At 36.1% G+C, this 27,681-nt stretch overlaps 1 protein-coding gene and 1 long non-coding RNA gene across 21 annotated transcripts in view; one reads left to right on the top strand and one right to left on the bottom strand.

Annotated features, from left to right (window-relative positions):
* Window positions 1-27,681, bottom strand: part of KDM4C (lysine demethylase 4C) — a 428,186-nt gene that overhangs the window by 273,022 nt on the left and 127,483 nt on the right. For 18 of the 19 annotated variants that reach the window (XR_006710195.1, XM_045468819.1, XM_045468822.1 and 15 more), the window contains 2 exons: window positions 24,438-24,541; window positions 20,532-20,669 (listed from right to left, as the gene is read on the bottom strand). Coding sequence is in view for 17 of the 19 variants with exons in the window: in XM_045468819.1 (XP_045324775.1) it covers window positions 20,532-20,669; window positions 24,438-24,541 (242 nt within the window). In the remaining 2 variants the exon portion in view is untranslated. Of the gene's footprint in view, window positions 1-20,531; window positions 20,670-24,437; window positions 24,542-27,681 lie in introns of those variants that run through there. The other variant, XM_045468835.1, reaches the window with a different exon arrangement.
* LOC123593224 overlaps window positions 23,280-27,681 on the top strand; it is a 74,677-nt gene continuing 70,275 nt past the window's right edge. Inside the window, exon 1 of one of the 2 annotated variants that reach the window (XR_006710197.1) lies at window positions 23,280-23,370. This is a non-coding gene — a long non-coding RNA (uncharacterized LOC123593224). The remainder of the gene's footprint in view (window positions 23,371-27,681) is intronic. The other variant, XR_006710196.1, reaches the window with a different exon arrangement.

Raw genomic sequence — 27,681 nt, 5'->3', positions numbered from 1 at the left:
AGAGGAAGAACTGAAATAGTGAGTATTTTGTTTTTTATTTTTGTTTTGTTAAATTTCTCAACATACTGAAAATATCCACTGGTTTGCAATAATATAGTAAGTTATCATATGAAAAAAGTCCAAAAACAGAATTCATAATTCTTGAAACATCAATAGTAGAAATGTTGGTGAGAACATGTATTCTTTCCTTCTTATTTCTATATCAAAATTAGTACAAAAAGAAAGGTAAGAATACCACTATAATTCACAGGGAATATACACATATACCTCTGAGGGCAACTACCAGTTTGGAAGGTACTACTACATGTTATCCTGGTTAGAATCAAATTAATGGGAAAGAAACACCTCCTCTCCTAAAGAGAAATGTCTTTGGACTACTGCAAAACAAAAATTAGTTATCACACAAAGCTGTACATATACACAATCTATCTCTCCTTACAGTCTACTGATAAGCTTATGCCCAAGCCTACTACCCTTCAGCTAGAAAAGGGGTCAATCTTGTACATGGGTTTTCTGTACCTTCAACATACTCCATTCACATATATTAAAGTGGATTTCTGTTTTGATCTGCTGTGTTTGGCTATGGTATCTGTGTTCCTTCTGCAGTGAATTCTAGGATGGCCAGAGCTCCTATAACTCTTCTTCAGAGAACAGTAACTCACAGGGCAGTGCAAGGAGTGCAAGCACTAAATGTTCCCATGTACTTTGCAGAACAACCCCAGAAGACAGACAGGAGGCCTATTAACCTGCACGTGAGGGGTCAAGAATGCTGCCTGCCACAGCTGAGACTCACAGTATACAGTGTTCATCAAATGGGGAAGAAGTGGCACAATTCTTGGAAAATGGCTATAAAGAAGTGAGAGATGGCAAGAAAGGAAGAGTTGGAGTGAGTGGGTTTGGAGGAGGAGTAAGGCTGACAGGTCACAGGAAAGCACTGTGCAGTCCCTTCCCCACGCTGCATGCACCTTGAGAAAACCTATTCTCAAAGGTCACCTTTCACCTGCCCATCCTGTCCCAATTTCCTGAGGAAAACCTGGAAAAAAGAAGGATTGGCTGACACGGAATTTCAGGACCAGGTTCCCACCTTACTCATTCACAGATTTTTACACTAGAAACCTGATCCAGAGCCCCCAACAAAAGCTGGGGAGAGACACTGAAGAAGAGTCACAGCACCTTAAAGCTCAGAGCTGGAGAGAGGGGTTTGGGTTGGGTTGAGGTTTCCTCTCTCCAGGGACAGTGTCCAGCCCCTGCCACCTCCCTCCCTCAGCCGCTGTGAGCCTATGCATGACCAGAAGCAGCCAGCTAGGTCAAGCAGTTTCATATATTTATGAACATTTTTCAAATACCTCAAAAAAAAAAACCCTCCACAACAACAACAAATTTTTTTTTAATTAGGAACCCAAGATCTAATAAATTATTTTAGAGATCCAGGACATTTGTCAAATCCTTGCTTTTGCTTGAAGTATGAACATCTGTATACAACTACTAATATTACTAAACATGCCTGATTTACCTAGCACAGGTAGGAAGTAAAATGTACCATGAGAAGAATGGGCATGACTTTCAACTATTTGACACTATTAATTCTAACATTCCCTAATATACTTATTTACTTTCTTAGTCAGGATATGCAATACATCAAAATCATTAACTTACCAGCTCACAGTCATCACTCCAGATATTATATACAGTTATATGCACTCAGGGATTATTGATATTTACACTCCTCTTTGAAGCTGAAAACAAGTAATTTACCCAAAGCCTCAAATCTAGTCAATTATGTATACCTTGATCTATCAAATTCTTCATCTTGGATATTTTCTGAAGCTACTGCTCTTGCCTTTTTGCCTCCATTTTAAAAGCACTTCACCAATAGATGTACACTTAATTTTAAGTAAATTCAGTACTCTGAAATCCATAACTACGTGCAAGATACAATAAGACAGTTCTTTTTAAAAACAAACGTAATTTTTTAACTGTGCATGTAATAGTTACTGGAGAAATAATGAAGAAAATTGCAACCCTGTCAAAGATGATGATGTTAAAATTTAATGAATACCTTTCTATAATTCAGAATACATATGTACTTTCAAAGATAAAAAGGAAAACATCCTATTTTGTAACAAGCTTTTAATCCTTGACAGTATATTATAAATGCCTGCCTATATTGATACTTACACACCTGCGTCATTTTTCATGCTGATCAGCACATCATGGATGGATGTCCTATAATTTATTCAACCATCCCAGAGTGTTGGACATTTACTTACTACCAATTTTGTAAGGACTATCCAAATAAATATGCCTTCATGCAACTTTCTCATGTTTTCCACAGGACAAATTCCCAGATGTAGATTGCATGGTCACAGGACACATTTATTTCCAAGGATGATGGCGTGGGCATCCTGTAGATTGTATTAATTTGCATAGGCATTAACAACAGTGGATGTTTTCATTTGTCTCCTTAGCCAGTGAGAGGTTAGAAACAGCACTCACCTTTTTGCACTCCTATGACTAACAAGATTAGATTAAGGTTATGTGACCTTAATGTGATTATTATGTGATTATTAGCTTATTATATTTCTTCTTTGATGAATTGCCTTTTACCCAATTTTTCTACTTTAAATGTGGACTGAATCTCAACTGCACCCATTTCTCCTTGTAAGATGGGGATATTAATACTACCTATCTTATACAACAGTTGTAAAAATTAGATGAATTAGCGTAAGTGAAGTTTTATACCTGACACAAAATAAAGACTCATTGGATATTAGCCATTGTAATTACTAATGAATTAAGACTCAGCAGTTCTTTATATATTCAAGTGGCAATGCTTCTCAAACCTGACCACTAAAGTACACCTAATGGCAGAGAAACACTCATAGTCTCATGACATCGAAAAGTGCCAACCAGCATCTCAGAAGTACCAAATTTCCTTAAAATATCCAGCTTTATTTTAAATATTCTTGTAAATTTTACATTCTGCCCTAAATTATATCAATATTTGACTAAATACGTTTTCAACTAATTTGCTATTAAGTAACATTTAGGAATTAATTACAACTACAGCCTAATAAGGATAGTAATCCACTGTTTTTTCATGTAACACAAGTGGTATGCAAGTGGTACTTGTTTATTTAGTTTGCAGTTTTTCCAAATGCAGTTCAAATCTCACAGTCTTTTCCTTCATGGTATCCACCAATGGTATCCCCCTTGGAAAAACCCTCCTCAACCCAAGGAGCAAATAAATATTCTCTTACATTGTCTTTCATTATGTTTTACATGAATTATTTCTGCTATATAAAATTTTGTTTTGATGTGACAGAAATCTCAATTTATTTCCCCTTTCTTGCCATCCATCTTCACCCTCTTTGGCTCTGTCAAATGTACCCTAAACTACTGACGCTTTTAAAATGTGAGCACATTCTTAGCTACTCTTCACTAAATGACTTAGTGCTATATTAAAAATACAAATGAAAACATACTTTTGAGTTTTAAATTTTTTTAAGATCTTATTTTTAACTAGTCTCTACACCTAACATGGGGCTCAAACTTACAACCCCAAAATCAAAAGTCACATGCTCTACTGACTGAGCCAGCCAAGCACCCCTGTGTTTTAATTTATTATTTTCTGAAATAATTCAGAAAATAATTTATTTTATTCCAAAGGCTTTTTATTCTACTCTAATTTATATTGCTATTTCATCTTATATAATTTTCCCAAGGTGTTTCACCTCATTTTTATTTTCATGTTTATATTTTTACTTAAAATTATATATATTTAAGGTGTATTATTTTATTTTTATGCAAAAAAAATTGAAGAGCATTCTATAATTTTGGACACAGCATTTAATAGAAGAAATCTTTGAAACATCTGACGGTGGCAAAGATCCATCTGATTTTTCATGGCCACTACTGAATATCTTGAATTTGTAAAATAAAAATTCTATCCCTAATATACACCAATGCCAATCGGTGTGCTATGCTAGATCAGATAGTTATGACATGGCCAGATTAATGAGCTGCAGGAGTAAAGAAATGTGTTGATTGAACTCTCAAGCCTTTTTGATCCACAGTAGAGAGAGCAAGTGTTGATCTTTGCACCACTCCATCCTCTCTTCCCCACCTGTATATGTATATCTGCTCTTTTAGCCATAGCCACAAAATCAAGGACATGCTTCCACAAATGCAAAGCTAGAGTTGGACCAAGAGCAAACTCTTTTCCTTTGCATGTACATATCCAGCAAATTAAATAATTACAGTTTTTACTTACAAACACCTTCAAGTAGCTTTTTGCATTTTCAAAATGTTTCATGTTCTTGTTTTATTTTACAAAGGAGGTCAGTTAAAAAAAAAAAAAAAAGAACAAAACAAGGGATATTTTAGAACAGCTGTCTCAGCATTTGAATTTTTCTCCCAGTAGTACAGTTTCTATCTCTCTTAAATGACTAACTCAATAAAAAATTTATTCCAATACTAGAATCCTTTAGTATGCTCTGGACTCAGCCCAAATGAAAACCAAAGAATAAATATTTTGACCTATTTAAAGTCCCTCAGAACCCAGATGATAAGAATGCATTCCCACATTGGGTACCTCCACAGTTTATTCTGAAGTAGTTGACAGCATAGCTGGTATGTGTTTCACTGGTACCTGTCCAGTAATGATAGTATATCAGAACTGCACCCACCAAAAGTGTCATCACAAAACAAGGCATCTTGGCTTACAACTAGTTCCTGGGGCACGTCTGGGAAGCAAAATGCAGGAATGCACTGACATACTGCCACAGCACAATTTGTCATAATGGGGATCCCAAATTGTTTTTAAAATTTATAAATGTCAACACCTCATGAGAGAGAGAAGAAAAACTTATTGCATGCCGTATAGCAGTCATTAATCCAGTAACTTATAATAATTACCTCCTTCAGTCCTTACAACTAGCCTATAATGTAGTATTATTATACCAACTTATATATCTCTTGCCTAAAATGATACTACCTGTAAGTGGCCTACCAAGGTTTCAAATTCAGGCAATCTAAATTAAGTGTTTTTTTTCTTCACAAGTAAATGCCACTTACTATCCCCAGTTAAGCTCCTTACCTTCACTTTCCAAAAAGCTTAGCAAAGAGCTAGTTCAGCAGGTCTGCACTCAGGAGAATACTCTCTCCCTAAATGTTCAGTAGAAGCTCCCATTTCTAAAAAGACTACCTCCTCACCCAGGAAGCTCATGGATATGTTCTGCCTCCATTTCCTTGTAAATAAGAGGATAATGACATGACAGGATCTAGGTTGGATCCTTCAGTGGAAGCCCTTTCCCAGCTATACTCCATTCAAATCCACCTCACTGTGGAAGAATGAGACCTGGGAGATCTTGCACATACTGCTACTTATCAGCTCGTAAATTTCTGCCAATAAATTTTACTTTATTTTTGCACTATGTATGTATATGAGCACACATTGCTCCTTTGCCCAGCAACCACACTATATAACAACATATAGGGACCAAATCCATGAACAGCTTGCAATAGACTTAGGTACATTATACATTTATTTCACAAGGAAAATCACTTCAATTTGATGATATTTTAGGCTAACTGCACACACTTCCTATACATAAAATGAACATTTCAAGAAACAACTAATCTAGGAGGAATATAAACAATATTACAAATATCACTCACTATCCTAAGTTACATTCATTTTTACCACCTTCTATTCCATATAAAACATATCAGTTACAAATTTATAATCAATGAATATTTTCAATGACTCCATTTGTCAAATTAGGTCAAATGCTATGAGGGCAACCCATTCCTGTCAAAAGACTTTGCAGGAAAAGAATTTGTGCAGAGACACTGCCATCTGCTGGCTAATGATACACACTGTCCATGAATCTCAAATTTGAGAACAAAAGTAATGAAATACATTAATATTTAAGCACCACTGTCCATGATACAATTTACAGAGTCTAATAGTGAGTTTTGATTATATGGGAATGATAAACACACACACTGTACATGTTTTAGCAAAAGCCAATATGCAATTTCAGGCTCTTTTACTACAACAAATACAGAACATTATATTCAATCTGCAAATAGTTTCAAAGCAAATTTCCACTTTAATTCTTTCAGCAATTTTTTGAATAATGTATGTCAATGCTGTTTATTTACATTTTAGATTCAATAAGGAATATTACCTCAATCAGAGATCAATTAGTAACCACAGGATAAACTTTTAAATGCTTTAAAAGTACTCTGAGCATGTATAGACACATATATTACTCTCCTCCCCTATAGTGAAATTTTGGTTACAAACTAAATATCTTAAAGAACATAAATTTCAGAACATCTCTATCCTGTGCCTATAAAACATACTTATACATTAGTTTAGACCTCTCTATATAAACACTCTTGAAAACTATAAAAATAATTTTACTGGATTTTAAAAAGCACAGAGTAAAACATAAAAACAGCCTTGAAAAAAACAAATTCCACCAACACAGAAGTAGAGTGCATAAGAGGTGAGGGTCCCTGCATTATAAATCCCAAATTCATTCCACTGGCTATAGGCCATCATAATTAACCGTTTGTATCCTTCCATTTCTTTTTCTATTTACATATTCTTAGGATAGTTAAAAAAATGTTTTTTTAAAGATAGCTTCACACTATAGAATATACTTGTCACTTTGATTTTTACTTTATAATATATTGTGAAGATCTTTGTCACATCAGTACATATAGATTTACCCCACTGTTTTTAACAGCTATACAGTAGAGATGTTCTAAAAATCTAGTCACCCCTAGTAACAATATTTTCACACTAGTGTAATGAGAGGAGTACTATAAATATCCTTGTGGAACTGGCCACAAGAACGGTTTTAGAATCCTTGACCTAAGTCATAAATCTGATACTGTTTCCAGGAAATAAAATACACATCACACATAATAAACAAATACTCTGCAGCATACGCATAGTTTTTATTTCTGCAAACTAACATTTAGAAGCAACTTGATTTTAAAGCTCACATGAGTCTACAACTGTACACAATAACAATCCAAATTATGTAATGTATTTGTAAAAATATGTAATGCCAACACTTTTCAGTGACTCAAAGAGAAATCATTAAAAACCGAAAGCTAAACCTATACAGAGGGAAAAATGCACATTATATATTCGTGAAAAACACTGAGTATTCACGTTTTTAACTATTTAAAAATATTCACCCTCCATTAAAAAACCATCAAAAGCTCACAAAAATTGTGAGCATGTAACCCTAAGAATAACACACTTACAACCATACAGCATCCCAATGATCTTTCCTCTTTATACGACTCTTCCTTTATACCACTGAATCCCCAACTGAATATACAAATAACTCTATAAATAGCACATTTCCTTGAAGTTCAACCTTCCTCATTTGTGTTCAGTAATCCATACAACTCCAATGATTAGTTCTGCTTTGGGCTTAAGCCATAACATACAAATGACATAAAATAGGCAAACTTTTTCCTCCTTTCACTTAGCTATAAATTTATTCTGAATGTTTATTAATGAACAGCACAACCACAAACACCCTAGCTATCATCAGGTTCCTTCCTGTTAAATTTACTGAAGCACATACTCTACTGTCTGCACATCTCCACACACGTTTTGTAAAACCATAGATCTATGGACTTAAACTGATTTTTAATAAGCTTTTCCCCCTTGCAAACTGCTCAGTCCCAAAAGTCTATCACCCTCTGTTAAATGTGTAGCTTAGTGCATGAACGGATAATCTACAGTTGTGCTTTGACTTTCTGTTGAACACCCATTTCCCTCTGTGTCCAATTTCTATTTCCCCAAGACTGTAGTTTCCTTACCCTTTGGTTTCCCAGCTTTTGACTCAGGTCAAGACCATTGTACTTGGCATGGGTTTGGTTTCATAGCTATTACATCTAGGAATGGCAGGCAGAGAAACATTTTCTCTGTCTTTGCTTCAGAGAAATCCACTGAAGCAGAAGGCCTAGAACTGCTAATTTACTCACTGAGGATCACTTTGTCCCTAGATTCTATTGAGTGACTGAGACAACAGGCAGCTGGGAGCTGGACTCATGACATCCACCGAAAAAAATTCTTTCCATTGTTGTGCCTATTTGGCTTCTTCCTGTGGAGTTTCATAAATAAGAAACACCATTCATTTACTTCAAAGCTGAGGAATTAGAAAGTCTAAGAAAATACACTGGATTCAATCTGTTAGTATGTCAATAAGTTCCAGAAGGTAAATGGAGAAAATAAAGGGGGCGGGGGGGAACGGCTTGGAGGAGGAAAAAGCTCTCTTATAATGAAATCAACACAAACTACATTATTTAAGTCTAATAATAAAACTAAACTTTCATGTGGCCATTGAAACTCTAAGTTTATAAACTTCCCAACCTCAAAATGTTTCTTTGAAAACACAGTGAATTGCACAGTCCAAATTTTCTTGATACGTAACCACATCAGTTATTTGGTAATTGAGTATGGACTTCAGTTTCTCCACTGCACAATTCAAAGAATGCATACTTTCAGTAATATAGATCTGAATTTCCAACTCCTTTTCTTCATTTTCACATATGCTGTCTGACTGGCAGGATCTCCAGTACCAACAAGAAGTAAAGTTTAACAGGAACTGAACAAGAATCTGTGCTCAGCACCAACATTTATCAATCCAGCACTGAGTGGCTGAATAAATCACAAACTGATTTAGCTTTGTCACAGACACAGTTCACCTCAATAGCACCAGAAAACACATCTGTACAGTAATTGAGCAAAAACACACAATGAATTAATCATAAAGAGACTATACTACAGAAATACCTTCTAAGATGTACTCCATGGACATTTACTGTATAAAGCAAATGTATGCACAAATCTAAGAACAGTAATTTATCTAGTAAGATATCTTGGTCATACTTACTCAAACTAAACGTTTTAGGGCTCAGGATTCAGCATTAATTATGATGGTCAGGGGTGTAGGAAGCATCAAAACTCAGGAAAACCTCTCCAACATTCTTTTTAATCAAATGTGAAATACTTAAGCATGAAATACATTTTCTAAAAATTATGACCTTGTATCTAAATGGATGTCATTTTAGAGACATAATGTAGACATTTAAGAACTTTTAACATTCAACATCAAGTATCTTACCAGAGCCACTTAGGGGGAAAATACATAACAGAGAAGAGTTTCACACAGGAGCTAAGGAAGGTTTGAATACTGCCTTCTTAGAAATTGCTTCCTTCACTGTCCCTTCAATCCCCTGCCAAGACAGCCTCCAATGTGTGTCGTTAGTGGTAAATTAATGTTTCACTTGTTCTTCAACTCAACTCTAGCAAACCCCCAAAATAGAAAAGTTTGCATTTGACTTTTTAAATATAGATGGTACATGCTCTTTGGTTGTTTGATTTTTAGAATGATATAAAATTAAGGGGTATTTAAGCACCATCTGCTCTCTTGCAACAATGGGCAATAATTTCCTGATTGTCTTACTTCATGTGTGTGTTTTAAATCTAGAGTATCCTTTATGATTACTACAGTTGATATTTTCTTATTTTATGTAGCCTTTGTTGCCTATGTATTCTTGCCCGTTTATATGTACAAACCAGGCTGGGTTTTATCCCCACTTTGTGCCATTCCTATTTCAAATATTTCATTATCACAGAATCGTTGACAAAAGTCATTTAGTTACTTTTTCCTGCCATGTATTCCAAATTCACTGGGATAATTCTTTATTAGGCCAAAGACTTGCAATTCTAAAGGAACTTATTAAAATTTATATGACCGATCCAATCCTTCAAATATGAGAACACAGTTGCAAATGCTGTTATTTGAAAAAACAGAAACAATGATGGCATTAACTATCTTCCAATATGAACTGTGGTGAAATAAACTGAGATGGTGGGGCAGGCGGGGCCCGTCAACAAGGACAAGGCTAGAAACGTGAGAGTGCACCAGGTCCACCTTGCCGTCTGCTCTGCATGGAGGGAATGGAAATAGAGCAGTGAACTAAGGCATTCATTTTCAAAGTCCTGATTTGTTAACAAGATCTGTGCAATGAACTTTCATGCACTGCTGTGGTTCTATGATGCCCCTCAGAAAAAAATCCACTGCAAACCACCTGTCATACTCTATTGGGACAAGCTAGAAGATATTTCTAATAAATGTCTACACTCTAAAAATGTTTTACTGGCATACATGAAAGATACATTAAAAGGAAAGACATTAAAAGGGAAGGCATTAGAAAACAATGTGCACGATATTAACCAAATGTGTGTGGATTTTTAAAAAGATATAAACATATGCTGATATTTTTGAAGGGATATGCAAGTTATTCACAGGAAGGGATTAGAAGGGGTCATAAAATATTTTTCTGTACTCTAATTGTTTTTTTAATATATGCACATGTATTTTTTTATTTTTATACATTTTAACAAGGAGTATTTAAATAGTAATGTTAACAGCCATAGTGATTTCCTTTCAAATAATCTTCTGTAAAATTAAAAGGATTCTAGTACATGGACACACCATAATTTATTCAATGATTCCCATTTGTCATTAGACATTTTAGTTTTAATTTAATTTTTGCTAATAAAAATTGTACTATGACAATCATCTTCGTCAATGAACTTTTGCATACATCTCTGATTATTTCCTAGGAGTATAAGAATGGGTCAAGAGCGTGGAGATGTTGATGGCTATTGATACATACTACCTACCTGCTTTTTGGGAATGCTTACACTGATGACACTACCACCTAACAGAAGTGCAGAGTGCCCACTCTAGCAATGACATTCTCATGAGCAATGGGAATTTTCCTTTTCTCTTCAATAATAAGAAAAAGAAATCCTTCACTATTACTTTGAATAATATAGAGGTTTGAGCAATTTTTCAATTTTATTTACCTGCAAAGAAACAGGTTTCATGCTATTTTAATAATCATCAGAACCGTCCAATTTTTTTAAAATTAATACTTAAAGGATGACCCAGAATATACATTCCCAAGAACTAGAAATACTCGACCAAGAATCACTAGAATTATTACCAGGCCTTATAAAAATATCTGTTATGAAATTTAGAAAGTTGCTGGAAACTACCTATTTTTGTATCTTAACTCAAATAAAAACCTGGAGTATATGAAAGCCATGTGTGGACTACAGTCAAATTTAGCAGGAATCTCTAATACCCATGATGGGTTTTATTTCCAGGGATTTACAACACATGTTTTTTCCAATTCCACATGGAGCCCAAGAGCTACAGTATGGTTTTGAAGACGTAAGCAACAGCCCCTCCAGAGACCACCCCCTCAGCAGTCTGGCCCACAGAACCCCAAGCACTACTGGGTGATGTCACTTCTTTTCATACTTCCCTCATGTTGGCAGACAGTGAAAGTGTGAGAAATCAGTAGAAGTATATAAAGCAATCCTTCTGTCCAGCCTGCTTCTAGCACTTATTCTGCAAATACTATCTCCACAGCCATGACTTCTCAACGCCTCAGGCCTAAACTCCACCAGCTTTCTCCAAATTAGTATCAGAGAGTTCCCAGACTTAGAAATGACCCATCATGGATCGCTTTTTTAAAATGTTTTCAGTCAAAAAGACACAGTGCTAGATGACTATCCCAGCTACACCGCCATCCTCATCACAGGGCTGATGAGGCCAGGGTCAAAGCCCTCCTGATGGGTAGGAAAAATGTGGTTCACAGAGGCAGGTTACACAGAACCAGAATTCTAACACAGGTCTTTGTGACTGGGTTGCTTTTTGTTTACCCGCACTCAAATTAGCCATCAAAACTCTTATTAGGGATGGAAGTGCTACACAGATGGAGCAATGAACCCCTGCATCTCTGACAATGTTATGAAAAATGAAACACTGGATTGCTCTTTCTAGACTTTGATTTTCAACACAAGCATTTCAGCTCTCTCATCTGGTGTCCAAAGAATAGACTTTAGGTCTGGTCCCCTTATGACTACAGGCTGCAGGTGTCAGTGATTCCTTGTGCCCATCTGGAGAGACGAGCCTCCCAACACTCTCCGAGACAAGTTGGCATTTTCCTCTGTCTCCACCAACCCAATCTTCCTTTCTATTGGACCAGGAACTGGCCCACTGAACTGACTCATCATCACTGGACAAAGAAACAGATTTCCCTTAGATCAGTCAGGCCCACCACTGAGCCAAGGTCAATTCCCCAAACTGGAATGCTGTAAATGCTGCACACGTCTACCAGTTCTCATCACAACTCTTCAAGGCTCCTTACATATTTACTTGCATTTATTTCTCATAATAACTATAAAGAAGCTATAATCTCCATTACACATATGAGAAAAAGGAGATTTGGACAAGTTAGTTACGTACTGACTCCAATCACACAGCCAGTAAAAAGAAAAGTCAGAATTCTAATCAGTGCAACTAACCCCTGAACTTGTTGTATCCCTTCACCACTACATATCAATGCTTCCTTTCTACAGGAAGAAAATGAAGCTCAGCACAATTACACACACAGCCTGAGAGATTCAAGACAAACTGTATTACTCCCCAAAGGGTCTACCACCCCCACACCCTGTGTCACCTCCCTGGAGTGTGATTCAGACAGCGCAATCCTATGTGATCGCAGAACCTTAAGAACTGCTTCAGCTGTATTTCTAATTAAGTGTATTGAAAGGAGATGTAAGATATAATTAATTTTATAAAACTAACTTTGATATTATCACATGCTAAACTTAACACATGCTAAATTTTTCTTCCTTAAGATGTTCTAGACTTTCCTAAAGATTAAAATATAATAGCAATAATAGTGAAATATATGTATACATGCTATGCAACCTTCATCCACTGTCCCCCAAACTACTGATATGTATGATTACAAGATAGACAATTCCCCAATATTAAGATTTCATTTCTTCATATTTTTAAATGACATTATAACTCTAAGTTGAAATTTCCCTTACTTAACCATTTATTCACTGCTTAACTCAAAAGTATAATAAAAATCAAAATATGAAACAATAAGAACATATAAAGCCATCATAAAAATTGCACTCAACAGCATAAGCAAGAAGACCTACAACTATCGATACTGCCCTGCTTAAATGCAGCACATGGAAAAATGCAAACTGATTACTATAAATAAAATACAAAAAAATAATGCCTGGAAGAATTAGCTATAAGCACTAAACTTTGTATATTGTGCCGCAAAGAATTATTTAGTGCTCTAAACTAACATGTTGGAAATCATCCAGAAGACACTCTTGTTTTGTCTTCCTTGTTTTAAAAAGAGGCAAAAACTATTACTGGTCATAGCTTGTAGGGGATAAAATTATAGTAAATTAAAAATAATAGGCATGGCTAACCAAGGGAGAAAATTAAGACTTGGCTTCTTTATAACATGAGACTTTTTCAGGGTCTGCCTAACTGGGGACACTTTTCCTCTTTGAATTGGCTAATACTCTGATTCTTCTAATTGCAAAGGTGTAGAACTATTAGAACAATAATAGGGAATAATCACAGGATTCATCACCCATTCTTTATTCCCTTTGATATTTATACCAATACTTATTCAGCTATATACTTTCATTACTTTCAGCTTTCTGCCTGAATACGGTCCCTGGTACTGCCACACAGAGTGCTCCCAGGGGCTTGTGGGAAATTTCTACACTACAGTTATGACCAGCAGTTAGAAAGAAGTGTGTTCTATCACCTTGCTCAGAGTAGAGGGAGGATAGATTGTGGATCCACAGATTAAAGTCTAATTATACCCACTGACCTCAGTGATATCCCATTAAAACTTTCTTTTGATTCAAAGAGGTCACACCAAATGATCAAGTAAGCAATACTCCCATACCAAAGCTTCAAATTGGGCATCTGCACATACTGCTCTTGTTGCATCAGCAGAGAAGGGTATCTCAAAGGAAAGGGAACAATGACTCGGATTGGTATGCCTTATTTAAGAAGTCCCAATTCACACTTAGCTCTTCCACCAGGAAACAAACATCAGCTGGGCCAAGGGTGCAGATCCCACTTTTCCTAAGTACTCCTTTAACTAGCTTGTTCTTAAAATTACCACATTTTATCAAAAGACTTAAACTAAGACCTGAAAAACAGATAATACAAGGGTGCCTGGGTGATTCAGTCAGTTAAGGCATCTGACTCTAACCATTTATTCATTGCTCATACTCAAGTATAATAAAAATCAAAATATCAAATAATAATAAGAAGAGACAAAGCCATCGTAAAAATTGCACTCAACAGTGTAAACAAAAAGGCATACTATTCGGCTCAGGTAATGATCTGGTCATGAGATCCAGCAAAGGGGTCCTTGCTATGCATGGAGCCTGCTTGGGATTCTCTCTCTCCCTCTTTCTCTGCCCATCCCCAGCTCGCACATGCGCTCTCTCACTCTCAAACTAAAACTTAATAACAACAACAACAACAACCAAAAAAAAAAACCAGATAATACCTTGATTTCAGTTTAGCAACTAAATATCAGTGTCATAAACCATATACCTCAACTCCCCAAATCCAGCAAATTTAAGTTAGTAATAAATCAAATTGGGCTCCCTAGTTCTGAGGACTCAAGTCCCAGATATCTCCCCTACAGACACAATATATACTAATCAACTGACTTTCTACTATACTACTTGAAGTCTCAGATTTTCTGAATCTCACAATTCAATACTTTATCAGAATAAAATGAGGGATATAATATGAATATTTTCTTTCTTAATACTTATTCCAGATATATAAGTACTAATTCCCCAGTCAGATACAAGCTCCAAAGGACATGCCTTCATATGATTCTGTTTCTCTACATGGTATTTTGTACTCTATGTTGCACTACCAGGGCCCAGTAAATAGAAACAAAATAGAGGTAAAAAGGAAAAAAAAAATGGAGAAAATCTCTGGGCTCACAAAGTTCATATTATATATGCCACATCAGATAGCCAAAATTAGAATGCAGGGACTGTGAGTCTACATTTTCCTTCTTTCACGTGCTCTAAGAATAGAGAAATCTCGTGATCTAAAGCATAATAAAATATAACATAGGGACTAACCACTAAAATGATTTCTGATTGTTTAAAAAAAGACTGCCCAAGATTAAAGATTTTTTGGAAGGATTCTACTTGATTTAAGAATAATGAAATCTAATTTTAGAAAAGGACTGAAATAGGGGCGCCTGGTGGCTTAGTCAGTTAAGCATCCGACTTCAGATCAGGTCATGATCTCACGGTTCATGGGTTCAAGCCCCACATGGGTCTTTGTGCTGAAGGCTCAGAGCCTGGATCCTGCTTCAGATTCTGTGTTTCCCTCTCTCTCTGCCCCTCCCCAACTCATGCTCTGTCTCTCTGACTCTTGAAAATAAATAAACATTTAAAAAATCTTATTTAAAAAAACCTGAAATATGAAATGGAATGAAGCCATATCACAGTTCTTGTATGTAAGACAATAATCAAAATCCCTTCTAGATTAAAGGGAAATCAACTTCAAAATTCTATCTTTTTAAACTTGCTGAGACATTTGAGGATTCAAATGTCAAAATGCTTTAAAATTATATTGTGAAATAATGTTCCTGAAGTTCATGAGAGAACATTCCCAGATCTGCAGTGCAATTTTTCAAATTTCTGGCATATCATGTTAGTAGATTATCACTTAAAATAAAATTGATATAAAATAAGAAGTATCATTTTGAAGCCACCAACTATTACCTTTCCTCCCAAGAAGATAACATTATTTACCATGCCATAGATAAGTTTCTCACACTGCACACATGGTCATAAATACACTACTGATGGTGTAGGCCAGATATGACTGTCCCCAAGACAATGATTCTTTTTTACTCAAGAAAATCAGTACAGTAAATAACTTTTCTTCCCTTCAAGACAATCACAGTGCTTGAGGCTGCTGCGACACAAAAACAAAATATCTTCACAAATGTCTCCAAACAGTCAAGCTGAAAATCTAAGCCAAAGTTTCATTTAACAGCCTGTCAGTTTTTTGATGTGAAGCTAATGAATGCAGTGGCAAACAAATCCATCAAACCTAACATCAAAACAACTGCACTTCATCCTACCAAACGGAAAAATGAAATACAACCTGCAGGCCAGCTCTTTGATCCAGCCTAGCCAGGAAGCGGACAAGTGCCACCACAGCTGCCACACAGAAGTAACCATGGACTCCATTTAACCACAGGAGAGAACGATCCAGAAATGGGAAACATTCATCTCAAATATGCACCAAAATTTTCTTTCAATTGCTAAAGCATTTCATAGTTTTAAATCTCTACCATAAAAAAATGTAGCATTTTACACTAGATCACTCTGATGTTCAAACCAATAAAAATGCCTAAAATAACTCACGATGGTATGTTCCACTCATACTTCAGTTTTGAAAATGGAGGTTTATTAAAAGCCCTTCTGTTCTTTATGAAAGCTCCCTAAAGACAAAGAAAACATGCCCATCTTCTTTGTACAAACATGTAGCACAATCCTGTTGCAAAGGAGGAACTCACCAAGCACTCTCTGAAGCTGAACTCTGCCTAAGCCAGTAGGCAAATGGGCATGTAGCAACCTAGAACAATCCTCTCAATTCTTCTTCAGTGAAAACCTTACCTCTGAACAATGAAATGGGGGAAAATTACATAACCCCCTTCTTAGGTAGGTGAGTTCTCTTAAAGGCAAAGCCCTTCTGTTCTGGAGTATCATGCAGGATTTTTCTGAATAAAATCACCAATATCTCCAATATTATCAGTGAGCCTGGGGTTATCTTTTCAAAACCTAGTGTTTTGGTGTATTTTTCAATTAAATATAGGATTTTGTAAAGTTCTTTCCTAAGTTGTCAAAGTAGAAATATTGGTTTGTAATATGTAAAATATAACCAGTACAGACCCCACATTCTGCACCACATTAACTTCTGTCCCACAAAGGGACACTATTGGGAGTTTTTACATACCCATATGAACCCAGTGTGACAGGTAAAGAAGACCTCACTGCACCTAGTGCTTCCACTAGGAAAAAGCATGCCATTATTTTTTTTAATTATCTGTCCCCCCCAAAAAGCATAACTCATCATCACTTGTGAATAACTATTTCTTAATAGCTATCATTTAGAATAAACTGGATATGGCAAAGAATTAAAGCAAAAATTTGTTAGTTTAAGAATTAATTTTGGGCACCCTCAAAGCCACAAGTCTTTTAAGTGCAGTTTATAATTAATCCATTATACATTTGTCCTTAAAAAAAAAAAAACATAAAAACTAACTGCCTAATTCACAAATTTTCCCGAGACTAAAAGCTACACACGCATGCATAGACAGCATGCACATACACATGATACAAGAGTGTGTAAAGAAACAGCCTTGGAGATCAATAAAAATGTGTCAGATAAATTATAAAGACACCAACATATGCACAAAAATGCCATCACAGCACCCTACAATATAAGATAACTTATTTTTCTGAGAATAGCCAAGATAATATTAAAATTGAGGGGTATAATTTAAGAAAGCATAAGTATGTTTTAGTGAAACATTCAAAACTGTATCCATTACAATTTAGCTTCCAGTTTTTTGTTGTTGTTTAAATAACCTTGTTTTTCACTTCATTTTATTTATTTTTTTAGTTTACTTTATTTATTTATTTTGAGAGAGGGAGAGGCAGAGAGAAATGGAGAGAGAGAATCCCAAGGAGGCTCCATGCTTGTTAGCACAGAGCCAGACCCGGGGCTCAATCTCATGAACCATGAGGTCAAGACCTGAGCCAAAATCAAGGTCAGATACTCAACCGACTGAGCCACCCAAGGTGCCCCTAGTTTCCAGTTTTTATGCAGAATAACTAAATTAGTTACATCTACTCAAAGTAGATTCTTAATATATCACCATGTCAATTATTAATTGGAACTCCGTGATAGACAGAATATTGCCCCCACCTTCGCACCCCTACCCCCAACAACAAAGACACCCATGTCCTATTCCCTATAATTTGTAAATATGTCATCTTATATGACAAAAGGGATTTTGTGGACTGCCTGCTCTGAAATGTAGAAGACCACCTGGAAGGACATGAGAGATATCTCTAGGAGCAAAGACCTGGCTGACAGGCAGCAAAAAAATGGGAATTCAGTCCTACAACTGTAAGGAACCAAATTCATCCAACAATCTGAGTAAGGGAATGGATTCTTCACTAGAATCCCAGTTATAAATGTAGCCCTGCAAACACCCTGATTTTTGCTTAGTGAAACTAATATCAGACATACAACCTACAGAGATGCTAAGTGAGTGTTGTTTTAAATCACTACTTTTATGGCAATTTGCTCCAGTAGCAATAGAAAACAAATACATTTCTCAGAGCAGCACCACCTCACCAAAATAAGGGAAGGGTGGAGACAACACCTAAAAACATCTCAAACACATGCAATCTAGTGCACTATTTACCCAAAACTGCAGTATAGCCATTGAACAATTTTGTACCTAGCAAAATTCCAGAACCAAGACAGTCATATTCCTTAACTAAATTGAGTGATACAAATCAACGCAGCATGAATGGATATCCACATACCTAAGGTTTTCTCCCTCTCATAACAGATCTATGGGTGGAGAGGTATTTCTAATTTATATAGGAAGGAACAAACAAAATAAACAATTTTCCTAATGATATACGACTAGCCAGAAGAAAAGTTGGGCCTTAGATCCCTGCTTCCTCCACCACAGCGCACTACTTCTTACAGTCCCACAATCCTAGGCTCTGTCAGCTGGGATTTCAGAGGACCACTGCCCACCTCTCTTACTTGGTCACACCCCAGTCCCATTCTACATTAACAAAGAAATGCGGAAACCCACCCAGGACATTTTAGCCTTGAGGAGAAACTAATCTGGCCAATACCGTGAACGAGATCTGAAACTCAGAGTAAACAAGCACCAGCTAATTTTCTGATAACTGAACAGCTGTGATAGCTGACTTACTCTGTCAATGATTAAAACTGCAAACCACAGGGGCACCTGGGTGGCTGAGTTGGTTAAGCATCCGACTTCAGCTCAGGTCATGATCTCGCGGTTTGTGGATTTAAGCCCCACATTGGGCTCTGTGCTAACAGCTCGGAGCCTGAAGCCTGCTCCAGATTCTGTGTCTCCCTCTCTCTCTGCCCCTCCCCCACTCACGGCTCTGTCTCCCAAAAATGAATAAATGTTAAAAAAAAAAATTGTTAATAAAAAAAATAATGCAAACCGTAAAATAACATACCTTGCTATTACTATGGGTGTATGGCTCTGTTTCAATGTAGATCCAAGCACTACCTCTCTGTGAAAACACTGCAGGTAGCTGGCCAAGGTACATACACTGAGTTTCCTATTTTTTTTATTAGGTTTATTATAATATGAAGGATCCATAATGGGAAGAAGTAGTTCAGTTCTGTTCCTTTCTAAATTACCCCTCATAAATAGAAATTACTCAGAACAGAAAAAGTCTTCTAATAGCAGGAGCTTTCCTTTTTTCATAAATCCATACAAATGGTTCCAAGGCTGCCAAAGGGCTCTACTTTTATTTTAATATATTATGTAATTTTCTAAATACACATGTAAATCAAACCTGGTGTTCTTTTCCCTGAATATATTTCTAAGTTCACAATGGTTCCACATACAAGCTTTATCAATGTGGAATGAAAAACACTCACTTATACCATGCAGTGGCCAAGATACAGCCACATAAGCTGTTATGTCATTTTCCACTAAATCTGTGTCAATTTTACACACTCCATAAAATACACAGTTTCATTCATAGCTGCCCTCTGCCAGCCTATACCCTTGCCTTCAAAGCCATAGGAAAGAAAGCAACTTAATGTAAGCCACCATCTCTTTGAAGATGTCCTCTATTTAACACCACAGGGGGAAATTAATTAAATGTAATGGAAGTTGTTTCTTGTGAATGAAAATACACAGTATGTGAACTAAATTAAATATACTGAGCAGGAAATGCAAAATTTTGTACAAATGCAACATAAAGATACATTTCTTATTAAAGTATATTCTGCATTACTTTCAAGAAATTTATTTCTGCACCAAGGGAAGTTTTAATCATTTCTTCTTACCACCCTCCCTCAACCTCTTACTATAATTTTTACAGACATTTTCATCTATAAGTAGTTGTTTTCTAAGCCATGGAACTAAATTCCATATTTAGTCCATGTTAGGTAAAGAGCCAAGTCTTTACCTAACATGGAGCCACAGGGAGCCACTGGGAAATCTCACAAAAAAATAATTGGTGGCTTTAAGAAAGGAAGCAAACATCAGTTGCATAAAATTACCTCTCAAAGTAAACTTCTCCACAAAAATCTCAAAACAGAAAACTATAGCTACAAATGATAACACATGCCATGTAAAACAAATATATCTAGTCTGAAAATAAATTACCATGGTGCGAGGCACACAGTATTAATGAAGGGAAAAAAAGTGCTGCATATGATCTTAGATTTCCCACCACAATAACGAGAATACACATTTAATTTATGCCTTATTTTTGAGGCATAACTTACCAATTTAGCAACCTTCCCATAGTCAATCCATCTGACTGTAGCAAAATTTGTAGATTCTGCACAGTTGAAACCATGATTAAAACCAGCATGGTAGCCATATGGAAAAGTAATCATAAATTCTCCAGCCTCCTGAGTGATCTGCAGGGTACAAAACATATAATATTTTCAATTATCAGACTTTCCAAATTGCAAAGACAATTAAAATATATTTCCTATTTAAAAAAAAGAAAAAAATGTCATGATATCAGAGCTATCTAGTATAAAAGAAGTTCCCCCAGATCTTTATCCAATCCTTCAGTAGTTTTTCAGGAAACTTTAAAGACTTTCCTAAACAGGGTGTGACCTCTGGCAATGTAATTCCCTCATTCAATACATAATCAAAGATATTTTATTTTATTTGAAGCTGTCTTTAAGTTATCCAAGTAAATTTGTTCATATTAGCAATCAATGTGCATATTTTTAATACTTTAAAAAATCATGTTACTGGAGTCATTTCACAGGACATATTTTGACTGATGTTTGTTAGAGCTAAAAAAAAAACTTCAATAATGCATGCTCAACAGGCTTTACTATTAATTCTATTGCTAAAGAGTTGGTGGTATTCACCAAATTATTCTTCCATAATATTCAAAAAACATTTAATTAACTGTGTTCCATTTAATAGTAAAATTTCTATCAAAGAATTATTCAAATATGTATGTGTAAGTACATCTTCAAATATAATTAAAGTAACTTGAATAAACCAGTCAGAGATTAAAGACCAACATGAAAAATATACTTATTCCACTCCTATTTATTAGGCTAAAGACATGGCTTTCTATAATTACCAAAACACACAAAATACACCATGAGCTATAGAAAAATAGTAAAACAAAATTTTTTGGTGTTTTTTTTTAATTTACCTATACTATTATGGACTATCAAATTTATTATCCATGGTTAATTTTCAGTCCTAAAATGTTGAGAAATATGTGGGTATGTACATGTATGTAAACATTCAGGAGGCATACTGTATAAATAAATAACAGTTGTACACAATGCAACTCGGTTGCCATTTTAGGGATGCTAAAATGTTGTACAAGTATTTTCTTTCCCAACAATCCTGAAATTTATCTCATCATCTTCTCCCCCATGACAGCCCAGCAGGTGTTCTATCGCAATGAGCAGCAGCTCAGTTGCCACCTGGCAGGCAGAGAATGGCTATCAGTGTTCAACATGGTTCCGGTTCCATCATTTTGAGCCACATGAGAACACAGCCTGGTTCTCTCCTTTCCTGGTCTCACTGAATTTCATTAATTATAATTGTGCTTGGAAACTAGGCACTTCCCTATACTTTGTGATAAAACAAAACTCACCCTGATCACCTGTTTATAACCCTACATAGATGGGGGAAGAGGGTGCAGCTGCTGCCTTTGGAATAAGGAGACTATCTTCACTGCTCCACTGAATGCCACCTACAATCTTTTTCTACTCTACCTAGAAAATCTTGCTCTTGCCATGTTGAAAAAGAGCACCTGTTCCTATTGAATGGGACTCTAAATTTTATGCTTCTGTATAATTTCTAGAAACAGGTCAGTCCCAGTTTACCAAAATATAAGGCTAATTAACTGCCTTTGGTGTAATATACAGGTCAGAAAATAGAGTAACAGGAAAGAATAAGTCCCTTTTATTATAAAACTAAACAATCACCACAATTCCATATAATGAAGGAAGTTGAAAAGTGCACATGATCTAAAAGCATACATTATGTTTATTAAATACTTTTTCATATATATATATATGTACATATATATATGATTATGTGAAAAAACATTGAAAGAAGGAGGAAAATAATGTTTCTCCAAATGTTAAAGAACTGCCTAAAAAGAGGGTCGAAGTAAGGAGAAAGAATATGTTCTGTATAACATATATTATGCAAAGCCCTTCTTAGAGGTCATCTCTTTTCATCCTCGTAACAGCCCTATTAAGTAGGTACTATTGTTATCATCATTTTCCAGCTAAAGAAACTGAGGCTTAGAAAAATTACATAATTTTCCCAGGTGACAGAATCAGGAATAAATTTGTGAAGTTTAATTTGGAAGCCTACACTACTCTGTCCCACGTTACATTACCATTATCAGAGAATATGTTTCTTGAGGAGCACAGAGTTATCACACATCCTTCATCAATGTGGAAAGAGAAGTGGCAGTATTTCATATGAAAAACTGCAATTGCCAATCAGATGATGAGGCACTGGTGTCTTCAGAAGCCACAAAATGTCCCACCCTCAAGAGAGCAGAGGAGAGCCATCTGGTGATTTACCAAGGAGTATTAAGAAGCCACAGCCCAGAAAGGGGTGGAGGGCACCTGCCTCCTTCTCCCCAAAGCTTGGAAAGGAGCTATGAGTTCCAAGGCCTCCATCCTGGGGAAATGAACCAATCCCACAATCCTACTACTTCACATAATCCCTTCTCCAAAGACCAGCTTGATCAATTATCTAACACCAGCCCTAAAATCATAAAAGATTTTCTATCCTTGGGAGACCCTAGTTCACTCATTCTCCTCTGTCTTCTAAAACTCCAACTTAAATAAAAGTGTCTGATCAAGCTAATGCCAACCACCTAAAAGAAACACTCACTGATGATGTGTCTGAGACTAAAAAACCCAGTGCCCAGAGGTATCTGCAAGTGAGACAGAGCGCCACAGCAGCAGTGGCCCATCTCAGGGACACACCCCCCGCCCTCTGTAACAGTGGGCACTGTGACAGTGCTGCAGTTCAAGACCAGCCTCTCTCCACATCTGTGCACACCTGCCACAGTGCACATCTCAGAAGTATGCTTTTTGTCATGGGTAAGACTATGTGAGTAAAACAGTGGTGACAGCATCTCTGTCACACAAGACAGATATGTCTCATGCGTGAATATAGCTAGATGCTTTGTGCATGAGCATGGATTCCCCTCAAGCTGGAGAATGATTCCTCGTCCTTGCAAAAATTCCACTTTGAACAAAGCTGGGGATTGGGGGGTGGAATGCACTTTAAGGGCCTGATATTAATAAGAGGTAAAGATTTAGTCACAAGTGAAAAACTTCTGAGGTGAAAAACAGCAAAGATTATAGGAAGAAAAGTCAAATTAAAAATGAAGAAAAAAAGAAGATGAAGAGGGTATAGCTATTTATTAATGTTTCTATAAGGAGCTAATTACTAAATCCTCCTCTGAGAGGGAGCTTTTATTTATCTGGTCAAAAGTTTTTTTTTGTTTTTTTTCTTCATTTTAGCTTCTTCACATAAAAGTTCTCATGCTCTGTAATAATTCTGACCCAATAACTACCCATGGACACAAAAATAGAAGAATCTAGCATGTACTCTTACAGAACTTAATCTTTAGAAATACTCCAAAGAAGCAATATCTGATTAAGTCATCAGGCAATTTTATCCATAATGAAATTTTCATTGTACTATGTCTGAATGTGTTTAGAAGCAACATACTGGTGTCATAATCATTGACTCTAACCAAACTTCTAATAATAATTGTTTTTAAAAAATTGATCACATATATATAAATTGTTATTCATAATCACATATTGATCACATATATATAAATTATGTTATGTTTTATGTTATAAAAGACTTCAGTGTATAAGTGCTACATCTCATTTTGTTGAACGTTCTGCATTTTATTTTCAGTATTGTTATAAGTGAACTATAACCAGCATGAAATCTCTAGTAAATGTATCCTGAAATAAAAGTAACTTCAAATTAGTATTTAGACAAATAATTGCCAGGTTATAAAACATAAATCTGAATTTTCCTACCCACATCCTAAAATTCATATTTGAAGTCAAGGATATATTAGCTTGTGTTACACTTGTCTTAAATATAAATACTACACACACGAAATGAAATGTTAAAGAGTAATACTAATATACCTTGTCAAAGGGAATACCATACTTCTTCAGTACTGAGGGAGATATCAGTGTCATCTTGTGGCGAAGAAATGCATCACACCCTTGAGAACTGCTTGGGAAAAAACCTAAATGGAAATAATAAATACAAGTAGTAACGTGTCAATTATGATAAAATTTCAGACAGGTTTTGTAAACCTTACGTTCTAGTATTCTCACAGAATGACAGCTTTATGCAAATAGAGACTAACTCCACCATCAAAAAAAACCTCCGGTTCTAAAAATTAGAGTCAGAATTCTTAAAAACTAAGGAATACATATGTGTATCACTAAAGGTAGACCTTCTTACAAAAAGAGCTCCCAAAATTATTTTCATAACATATAAGATTACTAAGCCTTACAAATTTATTTTTTTTATTTTTTTAATGTTTATTTATTTATTTTTTGACAGAGAGACAGAGCATGAGCGGGGGAGGGGCAGAGAGAGAGAGGGAGACACAGAATCCGAAACAGGCTCCAGGCTCTGAGCTGTCAGCACAGAGCCCGACGCAGGGCTCGAACTCAGACTGGGAGATCACGACCTGAGCCGAAGTCCGATGCTCAATTGACTGAGCCACTCAGGTGCCCCAAGCCTTACAAATTTAAATGAACACATTTTAATTCAACCTGCCTTGTAACTGATGAATGTGCAAAGTAATAAAGCTGATTAGGGAGGTAAATACGCATTTTCATAAAGAAATCTCTCATTTTAAAAAGGCTCCTAGAAGTGATCATTCCAGATACACTTGTCCCAATGCCTGGCAAAGAACAGAAACACAGCAGTTTCCCACCTTTCTGTGTTTCTTTTTGATCAATTTAAAACAGTTAACTGCTAGTGTAGATAATGCTGCTATAAACACTGGGGTGCACGGATCCCTTTAAATTGGTATTTTTGTGTTCTTTGGGGAAATTTAACTCATATCTGGAATCTAAGAAAGAAAACAAAAAGCAAAGGGAAAAAAGAGAGAGAGAGAGGCAAACCAAGAAACAGACTTTTAACTATGGAGAACAAACTGATGGCTACCAGAGGGGAGGTGGGTGGGGACATGCATGAAATAGATGAGGGGGATTAAGGAGGGTGCTTGTTGTGAGGAGCACTGGGTGAAAGTGTTGGATCACAATACTGTACACCTGAAACTAATATTACACTGTACATTAACTAACTGGAATTTAAATTAAAACTAAAAAAAAAAAAAAAAAAAAGGTTAGCTGCTATCAATTTCCTGAACCAACTTCCTGGCCAGCACCAGTCAAATGCTTGGACACCTGCTCCACCAGCCTGTGTGGGAGCAATGTTTTAAGGAGTCCCTTAAGTGAGGAAGCTTAACATGCAGCAACCCTTTCACTCAACAGTATATTACAGACCAAAACAGAGGCGTTTTTTTCTACCACTGACTCCATCCCTGCAGTGCTGAGGCAGACTCTCATGAATTCAGCTATGCTAAGCTAGAGGAAAATGAGCATGCATGACCCTGGCTCTTCACCTTCCCAGTCATAGGGAAACACAACCATGCCAAAGAGAGTGGGAAAGCAAGAAGGGAAAGGCACACATGGAAAGACAGAAAAGAATCCGAGACAGAGAACCCAGACAGAAAACAGAACTCACCAGGAAAACAAGGAATGCACATGAGTAAAGCAGGAAGAAGCAAAGATGCTGTTTAATTCCTCCACTACCAAAATGAAGAGAAAGCCACTGGAAATGCCAGTTATCTAACTCTGTGCTTCAACACACAAATAGGTCAAGCATGTGACGAATCTGACAAAAGGATTACCAGTACTCATTAACTCCATGAACCATTTTAACCTCATGGAAGTATCTCACAAGAATATTTTTAAAGTAAATAAGACTTTATTGATGCTACCATGTAGTATGTGCTCATCAGAAGGAAATAAATCAGCCAGCCAAGAAATAGTCATTAGGTTATAAGGAACCATCTGCAAAAAGGCAGCATGTACTGCTTAAACGTCTGCACTTGAATTTTTTAAGTAGTTGGAAATATTAAAAAGTATATGCCAAAGGAAACAACAGAACTATTACTATTCCCTATAATACCAATGAGAATAAAAAGAATAATTTTGCCCTATATGGTCATTTGATGCAGCCCTTTGTTTATGGTTAATACTTATTATACATAAGTAGAAAATAAAACTTTATACCAAATAAGCAACCCAATGAAAAATGCAGACTTCAGAGAATGAAGAGAAAATACCACACTAGTGTAATGGCCATATCTACACAATATGAAGTCCTGAGTCTTACACCACCGACAGTAAAGCACAGCAAAGTTGTCCCCAAACGCACAACCCATGGAAACATTTTAATATTACAATTCAAGTGGATTTAGCAAACTTTTCGAATCTGTAACTTTGTGCGTCCTAAATGAATTGAGTTTTAAATTAAAATCAATGAAGAAAGAGGAGTCTATTTAATTTTCTTTTGATATGGATTTATAATCAGGGCCTGAACAATGTGGTGACTGGTCATAAGTTAATTTAAATTGGAAAACCACGGGAGGAAGGTAATTTACAGTATATTAAAAAACTTGAATTGGTTTAGAATTTATATTTACAACAGGCTATCAAAATTATATTTTACATCACTGAAAAACACCTCGTAAACAGCACAATTTATGTTCAAAGCATGTAACTCAAAATGAATTTTACCTCAAAATATCTACAGCAGTACATAGCTTATTCCACAGTGTATGAAAAGTATGTTATGTAACATAAAAGCAAGCCAATATAATCAGAATACTTATAGATACAAAATGGTATTTTTAAAAACTCAGAGCAATGCTGGCTGAAGAAATGCTACTATCTTTCATAATTAGTTTAAAAAATGCTTTGGAATCACCTACATAAAAAAAAAAAACTCTCTCTGGGGCGCCTGGGTGGCGCAGTCGGTTAAGCGTCCGACTTCAGCCAGGTCACGATCTCGCGGTCCGTGAGTTCGAGCCCCGCGTCAGGCTCTGGGCTGAGGGCTCAGAGCCTGGAGCCTGTTTCCGATTCTGTGTCTCCCTCTCTCTCTGCCCCTCCCCTGTTCATGCTCTGTTTCTCTCTGTCCCAAAAATAAATAAACGTTGAAAAAAAAAAAAAACTCTCTGATATAAAAGATAACATTAGGGTAAAAAATTCAACTTAAGACAAGTTGAGTTTTTCAAGAGTCACAAAGAAAAGAAAAAAGTGTTAAAAATTTTTGCAAATAAGTTCTTTAAAATATGCCTTTCAG

This window comes from Leopardus geoffroyi, chromosome D4 (assembly GCF_018350155.1).
Source record: "Leopardus geoffroyi isolate Oge1 chromosome D4, O.geoffroyi_Oge1_pat1.0, whole genome shotgun sequence".
Classification (NCBI taxonomy): Eukaryota; Metazoa; Chordata; class Mammalia; order Carnivora; family Felidae; genus Leopardus; species Leopardus geoffroyi.
The sequence above is the reverse complement of the archived record's forward strand: the minus strand, read 5'-3'. Positions and strand labels throughout refer to the sequence as shown.